Source organism: Coregonus clupeaformis, unplaced genomic scaffold, assembly GCF_020615455.1.
Source record: "Coregonus clupeaformis isolate EN_2021a unplaced genomic scaffold, ASM2061545v1 scaf0590, whole genome shotgun sequence".
Lineage (NCBI taxonomy): Eukaryota > Metazoa > Chordata > Actinopteri > Salmoniformes > Salmonidae > Coregonus > Coregonus clupeaformis.
Window position 1 is genome coordinate 190,714 of NW_025534045.1, and position 19,229 is coordinate 209,942.

At 47.3% G+C, this 19,229-nt stretch overlaps 1 protein-coding gene across 1 annotated transcript in view; it reads left to right on the top strand.

The window, feature by feature from the left end:
- The window catches only part of LOC121555791 (neural-cadherin), a gene marked incomplete at its 3' end in the record, with an annotated part of 168,151 nt that overhangs the window by 95,071 nt on the left and 53,851 nt on the right, over positions 1 to 19,229 (top strand). The window contains exons 7-12 of the mRNA XM_045216060.1: positions 4,520 to 4,662; positions 12,764 to 12,936; positions 15,019 to 15,187; positions 15,912 to 16,082; positions 16,406 to 16,578; positions 17,295 to 17,462. Coding sequence (XP_045071995.1) covers positions 4,520 to 4,662; positions 12,764 to 12,936; positions 15,019 to 15,187; positions 15,912 to 16,082; positions 16,406 to 16,578; positions 17,295 to 17,462 — 997 coding nt within the window. The remainder of the gene's footprint in view (positions 1 to 4,519; positions 4,663 to 12,763; positions 12,937 to 15,018; positions 15,188 to 15,911; positions 16,083 to 16,405; positions 16,579 to 17,294; positions 17,463 to 19,229) is intronic.

Below are 19,229 nucleotides of genomic sequence, written 5' to 3' on the forward strand. Positions count from 1 at the left end.
AAACCAGTGCAGCTGCAGTTTCCCAGAATTCCACATGGCTGCCAATTCCCAAAATCCAGTACAGCTGCTGCTGTTGGTCTACAACCCAAACCCCTTCAAAACAAAACACACACAAAAAAAGAAACAGAAACTGGGATTTAAACATCTCTATCTGTCCTGTTCCTCTTGGGCATGTTTCCTGCCCTGTATTAGCTCATCCGCACATTCTTTTTTTTTAAATGCTGCATTACCCTGCTGTTCCGGGCCGATCTGTTGTGATGCATTGAGCTGTTGTTTTTTCCCTCTGGCGTTGCTCCGGCCTGTGGCTCTTTTAATTGGACAATTTTCTGGCAGCTAGCTCTGCAAATTGGTGAGGCAGGTTCAATCAGCCATGCCTTTAGTTGTTGTGGAGAGAATCACGCCAGCACCAGGGCAGTGTGTGTGTGTGTCTGTGTGTGTGTGTGTGTGTGTGTGTGTATGTGTGTGTGTGTGTTTGTGTGTACTGACATACATGTGTTTTTCAGAGAGAGATGGAGAGGTAGGGAAAGAGTTGAGAGAGAGAGAGAGAGATGGAGTGAGTGAGTCAGACAGAGTGAGAGAAAGAGTGAGAGAGTAGGGGGGGTAGAGAGATGTAGAGGGAGATCCAACTGCCCACCAGGGATGTCTGTTTTAATCATTCAGATCAACAGTGGCAGGGACCCAGTGTGTGGGTGTGGCTGGATATGGATTGCTGAGATGGATGCACTATGTAGATGAGTTAGCTTTTAGTTGTTGGGATTAAGGTTGTGGTGTGGGTAGGTGAATGGGGTGATATGTGCTGTGATGGGAGGCTGTGTGTGGGTCTGTGTGCGGGGTTATGTGTGATGGGAGGCTGTGTGTGGGTCTGTGTGGTGTTGTGTGTGTTATGATGCTATTGCTGTGTGTATCTGTTGGGGGTTTTGTGGGAAGAATTGATTTCCTGTCAGTAGGAGCATCACCTGTTTCCCCTCATGCTCTGTCCATTCTACAGAGATCTACAGTGAATCGTCATTGTTACTCTACAATGCTGAAAACAAAACAGATATTCTCTAATGTATAACACAAGGAAACAGGGAGTCTGGTAGTAATTGACTAACTTTGTGATGGCCGTCAGACTGTTATTTCTATTGGGCTCAATTGGATCAGCCAGTTTCATTTGCCACTCGGTTCGCTCCCCTATGCTGTTCGTCACTATCGGATGAAAACCTCATCTCCAAAACAGAAACTTTTCTGGAAAAAAAAACAACAACTATATTTTCGAACATACATTGAAACTTCAGAAGATATTTTGAATACATTTTCGTGGGCCTAGACTCATGAAATGTTCAGCGTATATTGAGGGGAGTTACTGCTTTCAATACATGTACCAAAAAATATTTTAAAAAGCCAAAAAAGGAGTTTCAAGGTTTTCATTCGACAGTGACATATTGCTGGTGAAATCGACAAAATTAATCTTGTCACTCAGCCTGGTGTACACTAAGTAGATCATTACAGGGATTGTTTGCTGGCAGACAGTAACCTGAGTGATGAGTGAATTGGATAGGCAGAGAGATATTTATAAATGTATTCACAGATCCCTGACAATCTGTTGACATTACAGAAGATGGAGAAATGCTAATGAGCACTAACAACAAGCTAGTCTCAGTCTCGGTCTGGCGCTGTGTGTTTTGTCAGTCGTTAATATGTAATAGATGTGTTGGGTAAATTGGCTAATTATATTGTGGCTGATGTCAGTCATTGTGAAGGGAAATGGGGTTAAGGGTGACAGAGCGTCTGTGTGTCTGGTGTGGTATTGGCGGGTTGGCTGGTTGGCTGACGGGAGGGAGAATGTTGGCAGACTCTGATGGAGCAGTAGTTGGGCTTTGGGTTGAAATTAGATTGATGGGACAGATAATGAGAGGGAGAGTGGGCACTGTGAGGGGCATACACAACCACTGTCTGTCTGCCTGGGCAGGCGCCTGCCGCATTCACCATTCACTCACTCACTGCCTCTCCCACAAAATGGCCGCCCCGACTGGGAGTTGTCAGTCAGTCCTGTGTCAGAACCCCGTCACCTGGGCCAAACTCCATGGTAACAGGTGAGAGACGGAGAGCAGCCTGAGTCGGTGACTGGCACCCTTTGAGCGGCGGAGGGAGGTGATGGAGAGGAGCTGTGGTGTGGTGGATCCTCTCTTTCTTCTTTAAAGAAAATGGAGCCTGTGAAAATAAGGCCTTTGAGAGATGTCGTGTGTGTGTGTGTACAAGGGTGTCATCTCATCATGGGAAACGAAGGCCCTTTGAGGCTGGTGACAGATTAAAGGTCGTTGTGCCGTGGCGGTGGGTGTTGGAGCAGGCGGGTTGCATGGGGAGGGTTGAGGGGGGCGTCTCCAAGCGGGGACATAAATCACAGTCATGAAACGCCTGTCAGCATGCCTCTGTTACCCATCAATCAGTTGTGTGGGAAAGGACCTGATGACGAGGACAACCGCTACCCTCTCTTCACCTTTCCCTCGATCTCCACTGTCTATCTCTGTCACTCTCTGGACCTCCATCCATCTTACTCTCTGGACCTCCATCCATCTTACTCTCTGGACCTCCATCCATCTTACTCTCTGGACCTCCATCCATCTTACTCTCTGGACCTCCATCCATCTTACTCTCTGGACCTCCAGCGCCATCATTCTGTCCCTTTTCTCCTCCCAAACCTCTCTCCATTTGTCAGGAAACTGATTTGACACGATCACTGATCAGTTGAATTCGTTTTTCATTTTGAATGTATCATTGTACTTGATAATCCTTTTATACGACTTTTTATCATCTTCATTTGTTCTGCATAAGTTATCAAGATTGTTGCTCCATACAGTCTGCATGCCTATTGAAAGACAACTTGACAGGGCCCTAATCAAGTGAATGACAGGGCCCTAATCAAGTCAAATCAAATGAATGAAACTGGAACATTGGTTTCCATGGAAATATACAGTGCATAAGGCTCTTGCATAAACAATATACTGGGAATTCATCGCTCAATATAGACACATGAAAGGTTTGTTACTTTTCTGCCCTAAGAAATTATATTTGAATTGGACAATATACAGTAGACCTTCATTGTAGAGAAATTCTGCGCAGCTTCCATCCACCGGCACAGGCAGAATGGAACATAAAGGAAATGTTCTCAGAGGCATGCTCATGCTGTGAATGCTTTATCCCTCTCCTCCCCACCCAGCAAAATTATTCCTATTCTACTGACTAGGGAGTGGAGGAGGGGGTAGCAGACAGACAGACAGACAAACAGACAGGCAGACAGACAGACAAGACCGACAGACAGACAAGACCGACAGACTACAGACAAGACAGACAGACAGACAGAGCACTCTAGCTCAGTAGAAGAGTCCGTCTCTGTCAGTCTGTCAGTGAGTCGCGCCTCTGTCTTGTTTTTGCATCCACTAGCTCTGAGCGGAGTGGAGCGTGGGTGGAATGATGAACGACAACATACTGTGCCCACATTGAGGCCCTGTTTGTCTTTCCGCTGTTAGACGCACTCACATCCACGGGAACATTTCAATTGAGATGAAGTGAGAGGGTGATGGTGAAAGAGACAGCTGGGAAGACCGTGGTGCTTATATCTCTGTGTGTGTGTGTGTGAATGTGTTTGTTTTGCTTCACTGGGACTGTTTGCATTGAAATAAAATACTGTTCTTTATGTATGTACAGTCTGAAAGCAGCACCAAAGTGTTTCTGAGGATGAGGGATGAGTGGGATTCTGTGGGAATAGGACCATGACCGTCTGTGTACCTTTATGTGTGTTCCTGTGTAGAGGAGAGTAAATTGTTCTTTTCTCAGATCAGTGTATAGGTCTGGAAGTGTTCTTTACATTACAGGCCTGCTAGATTTGAAGGCCACAAACTGTACAGTATAGTCAATTTACTGTAGGTATAAATTGAGACCTTCTCCGCTTACCGCGGCACGTCTGTAAGCGCCTTTATGTGTGAATCTCCCATGGGGAATTAATATGACTGACAGTGTGAGATCAAGGTGTTAATGCATTGTTTGTGTATTCTATATTTGGCATATGTACTATATAATGTAGGTATATCTATAGAATACAGTAGGGGTTTGTTTGTGTGTGTTTGTATGACATGCTGGGGTTGTTTGATTCTCTCCAGAGTTCCTCACAACTCTGTCATCCAAGTCACCCGTTCTTTCACACCCCAACCCAGCCACTTTGTGTTGTCTCCCCAGTGTGACAGGCTGCCAACAGCTGTTTACTGAGTGCTGTCTCCATAGAATTAGGAAATTAGAAATCAGGTTGTCTCTACCTAGGCTCACCATATCAGACACTCAACCAACTCTGTTTTTACCCTCGCAAAAACAGCTTCATAATGTATTCATAAATCTGTTTGAAATATTCAAGTGATTAAAATGTGACAAGTCTGCAGCCTGGTGTGTTATTCACTCATTTTCACTCTCACACTCTGCATTGTCGCTGGGGAGACGCGAGGAGAGGTGTTGATTTTGGGATGTCTCTCTCTCTCTCTGTTAACAGCTACCGGACCTTTGTCTCCGAGGACGCCGGGCCTAACACACTGGTTGCCACGGTGCTTGCCAAGGACCCAGACGGCGATGGAATCACCTACAAAATCACAACGGGCAACGCCGAGGGCAACTTTGTTATCGACAGCCAGAAAGGTGAGACATATTGTTTACACCCCTCCCTTCCTCTTCCTCATTGAGTCCTGCTGCTCTACCTCCTCCCCATCCCTTCTTGCAGATATTACACTAGATTGGGTGAAAGGAATTGTCATGAGATACGCTTTAGCTGTCGTTTATTTTTAGTGTGGCTGATTTTGTCATTACAAATGTCATCAAAGGTTTACTCCAATGTCTCAAGTTGGAGTCCCTCCTAGCCTTTAGCCCACCAAGGAAGCAATTTGAAATCGAAAATGTGTTAAAGGCCTAAACTAATTTCATAGCCCTCCCACCCCTGGGTAAATTGCACCATTGAATCTGCATATCACATTAAAGGGTAATAAGATTACTTTAGCAAATTCAATTACTCTGGAACTTCAAGGTGCAATTTCCTTTGTTCATTTCTACTGATAGTAACTGTCAGCAGATAGGGGAGATTTCTCAACCATATAAAAAAATAAAAGCCACATAACCCTGATTGGTACACAAAACAAATAACCTGCTATTCATCCATGTCACTTCAATTGTTTTAAATGGCTGTAGAACTGCTCTTCTAAAATTACTGTTCTCACACATTTGGGTGGCATTTTGTTCTGCATTTTGTTTCGCCTCTAGCATGCATTCGGAAAGTATTCAGACCCCTTGACATTTTGTTATGTTACAGCCTTATTCTAAAATGGATTAAATTAAAAAAATTCCTCATCAATCTACACACAACAATCCATAAATACAAAGCGAAAACAGGTTTTTAGAAAATTTTGCAAATGTATAAAATAAAAATAAACTGAAATACGTTATTCAGACCCTTTGCTATGAGACTCAAAATTGAGCTCAGGTGCATCCTGCTTCCATTGATCATCCTTGAGATATTTCTACAAGTTGATTGGAATCCACCTGTGGTAAATTAAATTGATTGGACATGATTTGGACACTAACACACCTGTCTAAATAAGGTCCAACAGTCGAAGGACTTGTCCGTAGAGCTCCGAGACAGGATTGTGTCGAGGCACAGATCTGGGGAAGGGTACTCACAAATGTCTGCAGCATTGAAGATCCCCAAGAACACAGTGGCCTCCATCATTCTTAAATGGAAGACGTTTGGAACCACCAAGACTCTTCCTAGAGCTGGTCGCCCGGCCAAACTGAGCAATCGGGGGAGAAGGACCTTGGTCAGGAAGGTGACCAAGAACCCGATGGTCACTCTGACAGAGCTCCAGAGTTCGTCTGTGGAGATGGGAGAACATTCCAGAAGGACAACCATCTCTGCAGCACTCCACCAATCAGTCCTTTATGGTAGAGTGGCCAGACGGAAGCCACTCCTCAGTAAAAGGCACATGACAGCCCGCTTGGAGTTTGCCAAAAGGCCCCTAAAGGACTCTCAGACCATGAGAAATAAGATTCTCTGGTCTGATGAAACCAAGATTGAACTCTTTGGCCTGAATGCCAAGCGTCACGTCTGGAGGAAGCATGGCACCATCCCTACGGTGAAGCATGGTGGTGACAGCATCATGCTGCGGGGATGTTTTTCAGCGGCAGGGACTGGGAGACTAGTCAGGATCGAGGGAAAGATGAACGGAGCAAAGTATAGAGAGATTCTTGATGAAAACCTGCTCCAGAGCGCTCAGGACCTCAGACTGGGGCGAAGGTTCACCTTCCAACAGGACAATGACACTAAGCACACAGCCGAGACAACGCAGGAGTGGCTTCGGGTCAAGTCTCTGAATGTCCTTGAGTGGCCCAGCCAGAGCCCGGACTTGAACCCAATGGAACGTTTCTGGAGAGACCTGAAAATAGCTGTGCAGCGACGCTCCCCATCCAATCTGACAGAGCTTTAGAGTATCTGCAGAGAGGAATGGGTAAACAGGTGTGCCAAATACATGTGTGCCAAGTTTGTAGCATCATACCCAAAAATACTTGAGGCCGTTATCGCTGCCAAAGGTGCTTCAATAAAGTACTGAGTAAAGGGTCTGAATACTTATGTAAATGTCATATTTCAGTGTTGTTGTGTTTATTAATTTTTTTACAAAACACTCTACAAACCTGTTTTTGCTTTGTCATTATGTGGCATTGTGTGTAGATTGATGAGAAAAAAGAATGTAATCCATTTTAGAATAAGGCTGTAACGCAACAAAATGTGGAAAAAGTCAAGGGGTCTGAATACTTTCCTAATGCACTGTATAAATATTATAGGTTTCATGTTATCATCCATATCCATGGGCCCCTATGATAGGCTTCAAGGTCCTCACTGTTCACATTCATGTAACTGTCAGACTGGTCAGACTTAGCATCAGCGCATACATCCTGCTGCTACTGTATTACAAGTTTACACACTATTATTGGACACTATCTCTTTCACTCACCTGTGGAGCTGTCTGGGCTCACTAGATGGGTTTAACCCTTGTATTACTCACATCATTAAACTGAAGATTTTCTCAAAAGCCCTTATTTCAAACTATTCCATATAGCTTCTTATTCGGTTAAAATCCTTCATGGTTCATACCCATAGAGCACTCATTAGTTTGGGGGCGAAGGACATATTCTACACGCACGCTCGTGCACACACACACACAAGCCCCATCCCCATCTCATCACTCTCGCTCTCTTTTAGAGATCAAAGTATTGTATTACTTCTTCTCCACGGATCGTCAAATCTCCTCTACTTTCCTGAAATTTCCTCAATCATTCATGGGATTTTTTCTCGGGGACAGATGGGCTGTGTTAATTTGACTGTAACTCAGCGTAGAATATGTTTCATGAGATTGAATACCGTTTTAAGAATTCAAACAGCAAAGTCAATAAGATGATCACCCTCTTTGTATTAAAGACATAAATACAAAGCCTCTGTTCTCAGCATGAGGGAAGTATTTACCGAGACGACAGGCAAAATGTTTACTCCAATAAACAGGTAGATCATGTCTACGGCTAATGTGAACGACCCTTCTCTTTTTTCCCTTTTTATTGCATTTTTTTTGTTGTTTGTCTGTGAAGAGCCCATATTGAAGAAGTGTTCTAATTCATCTGCAGGCTGTTAAAGAAATCCCATAGGTGTAGGAGTAGTATTGGTTCATCATGCTGTCCTCCCTCAGTGCCACTAGTTTAGTGGGAGTGTTGTCGTGCGTGTGATGTGAGGTTTATATAACGTCCCCCATTGCCTCGCCCCGTACTGCACCCCTTTCTCCCTAGGGGGCGAATGCAGTCGTTCCTCCCTCAGTCTCTCTGCCTTTCATGGCTCCATCCCGCTGTTTTGGGGCCAGACGATGATTAGAGGTGACGTTGAGAGAGGGGCATCGTCTCCCCATCCCTCCCCCCTGCCAACCCCCTCCCCTCTATCATACGAAGCGACGTGTGCTCAGTGACCCCTGGAGAAACATCTTCTCAATCTTTGATGTGCGATGATATGTGCTGGCCGAGTCTCACCGACCATGTTTAGCAGGGTGAGCAAGGGCTGTGACGCACAGTGCTGCATGCCTCGGCCTGCCTCACCCAGCACTGTCACACACTCACACACACACACAAACGCGCACACACTCACACACACACACATGCTTGGACACACGCACGCACACACACATACACATTCTTTGAAACACATGCATGCTCACAAACATCAATTCCATCACCCACATACTGCGGGACCACATATCTTATCGAACGGAAGGGACACAGACTATATGCTTTGCTCCTGCAATGTCTTAAAATCTCTCAACTCTGGCTCAACCTTTTTCTGAGCAGTCTTTGAAGTCATGGCGAGATGTTTATGTCATCCTAAGACATCCTCCTCCAGATAGATACTGATGTACGGTAGGCCTTGCAGGCAGCTTTTTGTTCAATTTGTCACATTCTACCACAATGTATTGGTTTGATGTTCCTGAGTGTACACCCAGGTGTGTGCATTCACTGTGTGTGTTCATGCGCGACTATGTGTGAATACTACCCCATGTGGCATGCATTTGCAACATAATTCTGTGTGTGTGCAGAGTCATTCTCTCCCTGGGTTACTGGGAATATGTGACATGTCCTCCTGAGGATACACCTTCTCCTTCAACAGGCTCGCTCTTATAGGACCATCTCCCTGGCCTGTGGTGCAGCTAGTCAGTCTCTTATAGGACCATCTCCCTAGCCTATGGTGCAGCTAGTCAGTCTCTTATAGGACCAGCTCCCTGGCCTGTGGTGCAGCTAGTCAGTCTGTTATAGGACCAGCTCTCTAGCCTGTGGTGCAGCTAGTCAGTCTCTTATAGGACCATCTCCCTAGCCTGTGGTGCAGCTAGTCAGTCTCTTATAGGACCAGCTCCCTGGCCTGTGGTGCAGCTAGTCAGTCTGTTATAGGACCAGCTCTCTAGCCTGTGGTGCAGCTAGTCAGTCTCTTATAGGACCATCTCCCTGGCCTGTGGTGCAGCTAGTCAGTCTCTTATAGGACCAGCTCCCTGGCCTATGGTGCAGCTAGTCAGTCTCTTATAGGACCAGCTCCCTGGCCTATGGTGCAGCTAGTCAGTCTCTTATAGGACCAGCTCTCTAGCCTGTGGTGCAGCTAGTCAGTCTCTTATAGGACCATCTCCCTGGCCTGTGGTGCAGCTAGTCAGTCTCTTATAGGACCATCTCCTGGCCTGTGGTGCAGCTAGTCAGTCTCTTATAGGACCAGCTCCCTGGCCTATGGTGCAGCTAGTCAGTCTCTTATAGGACCATCTCCCTGGCCTGTGGTGCAGCTAGTCAGTCTCTTATAGGACCATCTCCCTGGCCTGTGGTGCAGCTAGTCAGTCTCTTATAGGACCAGCTCCCTGGCCTATGGTGCAGCTAGTCAGTCTCTTATAGGACCAGCTCCCTGGCCTGTGGTGCAGCTAGTCGGTCTCTTATAGGACCAGCTCCCTGGCCTATGGTGCAGCTAGTCAGTCTCTTATAGGACCAGCTCCCTAGCCTGTGGTGCAGCTAGTCAGTCTCTTATAGGACCATCTCCCTGGCCTGTGGTGCAGCTAGTCAGTCTCTTATAGGACCAGCTCCCTGGCCTGTGGTGCAGCTAGTCAGTCTCTTATAGGACCATCTCCCTGGCCTATGGTGCAGCTAGTCAGTCTCTTATAGGACCAGCTCCCTGGCCTGTGGTGCAGCTAGTCAGTCTCTTATAGGACCATCTCCCTAGCCTGTGGTGCAGCTTAGTCAGTCTCTTATAGGACCAGCTCCCTAGCCTATGGTGCAGCTAGTCAGTCTCTTATAGGACCAGCTCCCTGGCCTATGGTGCAGCTAGTCAGTCTCTTATAGGACCATCTCCCTGGCCTGTGGTGCAGCTAGTCAGTCTCTTATAGGACCATCTCCCTGGCCTATGGTGCAGCTAGTCAGTCTCTTATAGGACCATCTCCCTGGCCTGTGGTGCAGCTAGTCAGTCTCTTATAGGACCATCTCCCTGGCCTGTGGTGCAGCTAGTCAGTCTCTTATAGGACCATCTCCCTGGCCTGTGGTGCAGCTAGTCAGTCTCTTATAGGACCATCTCCCTGGCCTGTGGTGCAGCTAGTCAGTCTCTTATAGGACCAGCTCCCTGGCCTATGGTGCAGCTAGTCAGTCTCTTATAGGACCAGCTCCCTGGCCTGTGGTGCAGCTAGTCAGTCTCTTATAGGACCAGCTCCCTGGCCTATGGTGCAGCTAGTCAGTCTCTTATAGGACCAGCTCCCTAGCCTGTGGTGCAGCTAGTCAGTCTCTTATAGGACCATCTCCCTGGCCTGTGGTGCAGCTAGTCAGTCTCTTATAGGACCAGCTCCCTGGCCTGTGGTGCAGCTAGTCAGTCTCTTATAGGACCATCTCCCTGGCCTATGGTGCAGCTAGTCAGTCTCTTATAGGACCAGCTCCCTGGCCTGTGGTGCAGCTAGTCAGTCTCTTATAGGACCATCTCCCTAGCCTGTGGTGCAGCTAGTCAGTCTCTTATAGGACCAGCTCCCTAGCCTATGGTGCAGCTAGTCAGTCTCTTATAGGACCAGCTCCCTGGCCTATGGTGCAGCTAGTCAGTCTCTTATAGGACCATCTCCCTGGCCTGTGGTGCAGCTAGTCAGTCTCTTATAGGACCATCTCCCTGGCCTATGGTGCAGCTAGTCAGTCTCTTATAGGACCATCTCCCTGGCCTGTGGTGCAGCTAGTCAGTCTCTTATAGGACCATCTCCCTGGCCTGTGGTGCAGCTAGTCAGTCTCTTATAGGACCATCTCCCTGGCCTGTGGTGCAGCTAGTCAGTCTCTTATAGGACCAGCTCCCTGGCCTGTGGTGCAGCTAGTCTTTCTCTCAAACCCCTGAGTGGCGCAGTGGTCTAAGGCACTGCATCGCAGTGCTAACTGTGCCACTAGATCCTGGTTCAAATCCAGGCTCTGTCGCAGCCGGCCGCGACCGGGAGACTCATGGGCGGCGCACAATTGGCCCAGCGTCGTCCAGGGTAGGGGAGGGAATGGCCGGTAGGGATGTAGCTCAGTTGATAGAGCATGGCGTTTGCAACGCCAGGGTTGTGGGTTCGATTCCCACGGGGGGCCAGTATAAAAAAAATAAAAAATAAAAAATATGTATTTACTAACTGTAAGTCGCTCTGGATAAGAGCGTCTGCTAAATGACTAAAATGTAAATGTCTTATAGGACCATCTCCCTGGCCTGTGGTGCAGCTAGTCAGTCTCTTATAGGACCAGCTCCCTATCCTATGGTGCAGCTAGTCAGTCTCTTATAGGACCATCTCCCTGGCCTGTGGTTCTTCTAGTCCAGGCCGTCCACCCCGGTGAAACCAGTCATTCTGACAAGCTCTCCCAGGCAGCCTCCTCCATGGCAGCTAGTGCCCCATCCCCACCACACACGCCCTGCCCCTGTCCCTGTCCCTGCCCCCACACTGTCACACTCCCGGAGCGAAGCTCACATCACATTAGAATTGATCAAATGTTCCTCTTGGCCCGGCCGTGCTACTGTAGCGCTCGTACCATGCCTCATTTCAGAGACAGGATGTCTCCTGATTCCCTATGGCTGGTTGTTGAATGGCCCTCAGTATCTCACCCCTCCTCTCCCACTACTCTCCCCCTCCTTTCACCCTCCTCCCCCTCCTCTCCCCCTCCTCTCCTCCTCATCTCATCCCCTCCCCTCCCCCTCCTCTCACCCTCCTCTCTCCCTCATCTCCTCACCCCTTCTCTCCCCCTCCTCTCCTCCTCATCTCATCTCACCCCCTACCCCTCCCCACCCCCTCCTCTCTCCCTCCTCTCCCCCTCCTCTCTCCCTCCTCTCCTCCTCATCTCACCCTCCTCTCCCCCTCCTCTCCCCCTCCTCTCTCCCTCCTCTCACCCCTCATTTCTCCCTCCTCTCCCCTGACACTCAGTGTCTTTCATGTCACCCTGTTAGGCAGAGATAGACGGACTGCGCTGGTCTCTAAAGAGCAACAACATCCAACGCAGACCCTCTGAAAGCCATGGAAATGTATACAGCACCCAGTGCATCTCCAATGGTTGCATCTGTGCCTGTTAGAGTCTTAGAAGATAAGACAGAATGTATTAAGTGTGTCCGCAGCCCACATACGCGCTTAGCAAACACCAAAGGCCAGATGAATGCAACATTAAGAAAAGAAAAAAACACTTTGAAGAGAGAGGGGGAGAGAGAGGGATGGAAATCTGCCGCCCACACTAAGGTGACGGCCAATAGGAAGCGGAGAAAAAGTCACCAAGGCACCGAGGGGAGGGGACGGTCACCGCGGAGGTGAGAGGAACCTCAGTCACACAGACAACAGACATACACCATCCTTTGTTGTTTTATGCACCACCGAAGGTGGGACTGACAACCGCCTTTGTTGGATGCAGTCACGCGCTGGCCAAGTGTCAAAGACACTGGGAGAGATGTTGAGGAAGAGAGCGACATGGCTGTTCTACACACCAGATGTGTCAGTCACGAACAAAGGAGCACAAGCAGACCCTCCAGGGTTGAATTCAGTTCATGCAGTTTTATATACAGTATAAGGGAAAACCAAGGGCACAAAGTGTCCAAAGCTGATAAAACAGCATGTTCTCGCTTTTGCTGCCCTATATAAGTCAGTCAGGAGACCTTGCGAACGCAGAGGTTCACTCATTCATAGTGAGGTCATAACTTGTCTCTGATTGGTTGTTGCAGGTCTGATCCGGCTGCGCTCCAGCCCACCTCCCAGACTCCAGGGGATAGAGTACATCCTGAACGTCACAGCGACCGATGACAACGCCTCTGGCGGCCCCCAGGCCCTCTCGTCCACCGCCCAGGTCATCGTCGGCGTGGACGACGTCAACAACAACAAACCTGTCTTTGAGAGGGTAAGCTTCGTTCTCACTGCTCTATGTCATGGTTTTGATATCTGTTTGGCTCTGAACATACATCTCATTACAGCTCATTGTGTTTCCCAGCCTCTGTCTCTCAGCCTTAACTATGGGGACATACTGTTAGAATTAAATAAAGGCGTTAGCAGAGTTCTGAGATGAGCATCAGTACTCTCCTGTTGACTTCCAGACCTTAGTCTTTCTCTCTCCTTCCAAATCGCTCTGGTTTCTCGGTTTCTCTTATCTGTTTATTGCAGCTCCCTTTCTCTCTCTCTTTATCGCATCTGTTTATTACCTCTCCATCTCCGTCCTCCAGAGTTGTGATTAGCCGGCCGACCCACTCTATTTCTAGATCATCTAAGGGTTTTTAATGAAGTGTTTGAAAGATATGCCGAATCATCACAGCCCTACCTGTTTTCTGCCGATGTCTCAATTTTAAATTAGATGAAGTTAGCCTTTGAGATATTTGGAGCTAATTGTGCCTCGCAAAGTAAAGCTACTTATCTCCCCGGAGTCCTGGGAGCATTTTGTACATATGCGTGTTTCACATGTTAGTCTGAAAGATGAGATTAAACCTTTTCATGTACTCTCACACGGCTCCCTCAGGACTCCCTCATGCTTTGTTCTCTGAATTGTTTTATTTTATATTTATCTATGCTAGCATGCTCAAACTATAGTTGAATTGAGGTGCGGACAAGACTTTCCTACAAAAGGGAGAAACAAGTACAAAGAGAATAAGTCCAAAGAGAAAGTCTTTCAAAAATAAAAAAACAGCTGGATCACTTTGCCTGTGTGCTCAGTTTTCTCCTCATCTGTGCAGGCAGCAAACAGCAGGCAGAGAGAAGAGAGAAAGCTGCTTTTATGTTGTTTCGTGCCCTTGGCCCTCCTGATCCTGTTTGTTTGGCTGAGGTTCAGGCAGTTCCTGTGGATTTGTGAGCATCAGTGACTCAGGGACTCCTAAGAGAAGGGCCCCTCCTGGGCCCATGGGTTGTCTGTGAGAGTGCCAGGTACTGAAGCTTCCTAAGAGGGGGGTAAATGCGGCTGGAGAGGGAGAGGGGGAAGAGGGGGCACCCTTTGAGTTTGAGATCCACCACAGCCCCTCTCATCCCTGACTGGGACTCCCTTAGGGACACCTGACCTCTGAAAACACATTGAATTTGGGCCTAGAAAGACTGTGACTAATGGTTAGAGGAGGGAGTGGCGGTGGAGAGGGAGGAGAGGGAGAGGAGGGTGGAAAATGCCCCCTTGTCATTAATTAGATGTCAGAAGTAAGCATCAAAGACGAGCTGCTGAATTGATCTGGGATCTTTTTTTATTTGAAATGCCGTCTCTGTCTGAGGCGCGCCAAAATGAGCCGTCTGATGATGGCAGAGAGATGGGATTTGGAAGATTTGACTGTTTTCTCTTTACACACACCGAGCAAGCGCTCAGATGATGATGAGGAAGGAAGGAAGGTGTGTGGGCGTCGGAGTACATCCAAATTATCCAGGCTTACGCCGTATCTCGGTGGATCTGCTTCGATGGAATTGATTCAAGGCCGCTTTAATTATAAAACACAGATGAATCTCTACAGAGCAAAACATAGAGGGATTAATAAGAGACACTTCCTCCTCAAACCCCTTTCTCCACTTCTCTCCCCCTCTCTCGCTCAAACCCCTTTCTCCACTTCTCTCCCCCTCTCTCGCTCTCTCTCTCTCTACTTCTTCACTTCTAATTCTATTCCCTTTCTCCTCCTTTTCTGTAACTCCTTTCAATGATTCACTTCTATCTCTCCACCCTCATTCCACCGTCCTTCTCCCCTTTTCCCTTCTCTTTGACTATTTCATAACTGTCTCCCATCCCTCTCTCTTCCATTCCCTCCACACATGTCCTGAATATACTGAATGACCTTTTTCTTTCATTTCATCCCCTTCTATGCATCCTAATTTCTCTCCCTCTGTCATTTGGTAACTGGCATTCCTCCATTACCCATCCTCTTCTCTCTCTCTCTCTCTCTCTCTCTCTCTCTCTCTCTCTCTCTCTCTCTCTCTCTCTCTCTCTCTCCCACTATCCCTGTCCCTCTCCCCCTTTCCCCCTCAGTGCCAGCAGTACCGGGAGCGGACCACGGTGCTGGAGAACCAGCCTGCAGGAACATTTGTCCTCCAGGTCCATGCCGTAGATGCAGACGAGGGCTCTAATGGGAGAGTCACCTATGGATTCATGCACAAAGACAGCACTGTGCCTGCCTTCAGTATCCACCCAGACACAGGTACAGTACAGTCCAACTTTACTGTTTGGTTGTGGACCCTAGCAGCATCCCCATAGTGTTTAGGCTTTATGTCATCTGGTACTGAAAAGGTTACAAGTCTCTGCAGCTCTCGCTAATGTTTCTCAGTCTCCCTCTCTTTCGATGGTCTCGTTCTCTCTCTATCTCTTTCTCGCTCCTCCTCCTCTCTGGATCACTTTGGAACTGCCTTGAAGTATTTTATGAATTCCAAAGTTCAATCTAATTCACTTTAATGACACCCTTTCAAAATGTGCCAGCACTCAAAATGAGAAGAAAAGACAGCGTTTAAAAAATGTCCACAAGCCCTCTTTTAGAAATGAATTGCTTTATGAAATGTAACTGTTCAGTGGACATCAATCATTAACCTTTATAGAGGAGAGAAAGGAGTGAAAGGAGAGGGATTGGCTTTGCATGAACTGTGAGGAATCCTCAGAATGACTTTGATTGAATTCAAGTGCAATTTCCAAAACCCCAAACATTTCATCAAAAACTTTAATAGCACATCAATTACAGTGTACGCACGTACTTCATTAGTATATTGAGATCTGTAATTACATAGCGTTACGTTCGCTAACATAACACATCAGATTCAGTATTTCATCATAAACTTAGCCTAGAGTAATAGAATTTGAGAGAAAATGTTGTGTCCGGTCTGCCTTTGTCCGTTTGCCATGCCAACCACTGTATAACACTGTATAACACTCAGGTGTGATAGTGACGTCCAGGAAGTTTGACCGTGAGCGTCAGCGGGAGTACGCGGTGACGGTGACCGCTACGGACCAGGCAGCAGACCCCCTCATAGGGATCTGTCAACTCAACATCCTCATTCTCGACGAGAACGACAACAGCCCCAAGTTTGAGAACCAACGCTACGAGTGTGAGTGCTGGGGATACACACACACACACACACACACACACACACACACACACACACACACACACACACACATACACATGCAAAAGCACAGATGTACCTATGCGCACATGGGAATGCACTCACACGCACTCACACACATATGCACATAATCTAGTCTAGTCCTATTATCGATCCAGTAGTATTTGCAGATCATGTCTACCTTGTTAATGTTTTATTGACAACATCCCATCTTTGTTAATCTTTCCAAGACATAGTTTAATCAGCAGAGCTAATTTTCAGAATTTCTTTGGCCAATTGAATATGATGTGTTGTCTTCCCCACAGACTTCCTTCGGGAGGACACAATGATTGGTACCAGTTTTCTGCGTGTGGCCGCCCACGACGATGACTACAGCACCAATGCTGCCGTCACCTACTCCATGTCTAAAGAACAGCCAGAGTACATGAGGGTCAACCCCCTAACAGGCTGGGTCTATGTCAACCAGCCCATCTCACAGGTCAGGAACACAACCTTAACCCATAACACTAAACCTAACACAACCATAACCCATCTCAGCTGTACGTCAAGTCCACCTGCCCCAGGTTTCATTGGTTGAGATGAGACTCATTACAGAGAATATTTCCAACTTCTTTGAGAGTATAGAGGAAGTCTAATATGTATTTTTAAAAGTCTTTATAAGCTAGCACAAATCTAACAAGCTAATGTTAGAGAGCTTTTTTGCCGTTTTCTTCTCTCTTCTTCGCTGGCTAGTCTGTAAATGTCCCTCCTCAGGGGAGAATGTTTTATCACATAGCAGAAAATGGGAAGCCTGGTGTAGTGAGGAGGTGTTAGCATGCTTTTTTTTTAGTTATGAGTGCTCCTAGGAAAGCTGTTGCTATGACTACAGAGTTCCTCTATCAGCAGAACACTGTTGGTAGCATTCTATCAGTCACCCGTGATGAGACAGTGTCATTTACATTTACCCAGTACTACCAATGTTCTACCAATATCCAGTAGCATGAGTCAAATACAGCCAGCGTGTGTCCCTGTCCCTGTGACACTCCCTGACACTGTCATCCTGCATGACATGCATCTCACTGTAATCTAATCTACACAATCACTGGGAGGGTTTATGTTTCCTTGCTTCTCTAACTGTCCTTCACCCCTGTCTAAACTGCTATTATTTCAGTCAGCGTGTGTCATGTGACAGCTTTGTTGTTGCTATGACTACAGAGAACCTACATCACCCGGGAGATAGTTGCTACGGACGGGGGGAACCGGAGCAGTTCGGTGGAGCTATCCGTCACCATCACCAACGTGAAGAACCAGCCTCCGCAGTGGGACAGGGACAGCTATGACGTGGTCATCCCAGAGAATACCGTCAGGGACACACCCATAGTGGTAAAATGGGACCAGGACAAACATGCTACGTCCCAAATGGTATCCTATTCCCTATGTAGTGCACAACAGGGCTCTGATCAAAAGTAATGCACTAAAAAGGGAATAGGGTGCCATTTGGGATGCAGAGATACTGTATGGGTGGAATGTGGGGAGAAATAGATCAAGTCATCATGTTTTAACATACACATGGGGAAGTTCCAAGATGGCGTAGCAGTGCGGTCTTGTTCTCTTGTGTGTCCATGTAAATAGCCTGTTTTTTTATTTTTTTTTATTTTACGTATATATGTCCCTATCACACTTTTCATCCTTCTACTAAATATACTTTCCTGCAACCCGCTTCACTCAATGTGGAACAGATTATATTATTTACTCACCTTTATCTAGAATCTCCAGTTGAAACTAGCCAGCCAGCTAACTAGCTAACTAGCTACTTGCTATTAGCCACCATTAGCGGTTTTCACCCAGAACATCTGATTTTCTGCCGTAATAACTGAATCACTGGACCTTAACACCGGATCGCAACTAGCTTGCCGCAACTGAATGGATGTCGAATGGATGTTGCCGTAGGCTAATCACCACTGCCCCCGAAGCAAGCACCAGTTAGCCGTGAGCTAGCCTCGAGCAGGCCCATATCCCGGCTATCTACCTCGCTGTCTACCGGACGGGAGTAGCCAGCTAACCAGCTAACTAGCTACTTGCTATTAGCCACCGGTAGCGTTTTTTCACCATTGTCCGTGGCCTGCACTACCTACCAGCCAGGACTATTATCAACCAGTCTGCACTGTCTGCACAGCGCGTTATCGACCCAGAACCTATCGGATTTTCTGCCGGAATCACTGAATCACTGGACATTTAACACTGGATAATCGCAACTAGCTAGCTGCAACCAAATGAACGTTGTTGTTGGCTAATCAGCCTTGAGCTAGCCTTGAGTCAGGCACATCTCCCGGCTATCTACCTCTCTGTCAACCGGACAGGATCTCCTAGAGTCGACACAGAGCCCCGCCGATCCATCACGACTGGTCTGCGTAATCGTCTGTGGTTTCAACAGGCTTCCCATTGCGACGACCACGAAGATCCATCTGCTAGCCCCGGCCCGCTAGCACATGCAAACAACAACCGTGCTTCCTGCTCGCTGTGCTGTAGCACCAATTCGAACTGCTCTCGGACTCACATATTGCTGTTCACTGGACCTTATGATCACTCAGCTGCACAGCTGATGCCTGCTGGACTGTTCCTTTACACGGTACCCTGTCCTGTTTATCTGTTTAGCCTCAGCCCAAACTTTATCGCTTAACACCCCGGCCATCCTACAATCCAAACTAGATGCCCTCAATCTCACACAAATTATCAACGAACCTACCAGGTACAACCCTAAATTCGTAAACATGGGCACCCTCATAGATATCATCCTGACTAAATTACCCTCTAAATACACCTCTGCTGTCTTCAACCAGGATCTCAGCGATCACTGCCTTATTGCCTGCGTCCGTAACGGGTCCACGGTCAAACGACCACCCCTCATCACTGTCAAACGCTCCCTAAAACACTTTAGCGAGCAGGCCTTCCTAAAAAAAACCTGGCCCAGGTATCCTGGATGGATATCGATCTCAGTAGAGGATGCCTGGTTGTTCTTTAAAAGTAATTTCCTCTCAATCTTAAATAAACATGCCCCATTCAAAAAATACAGAACTAAGAACAGATATAGCCCCTGGTTCTCCTCAGACTTGACTGCCCTTGACCAGCACAAAAACATCCTGTGGCGTA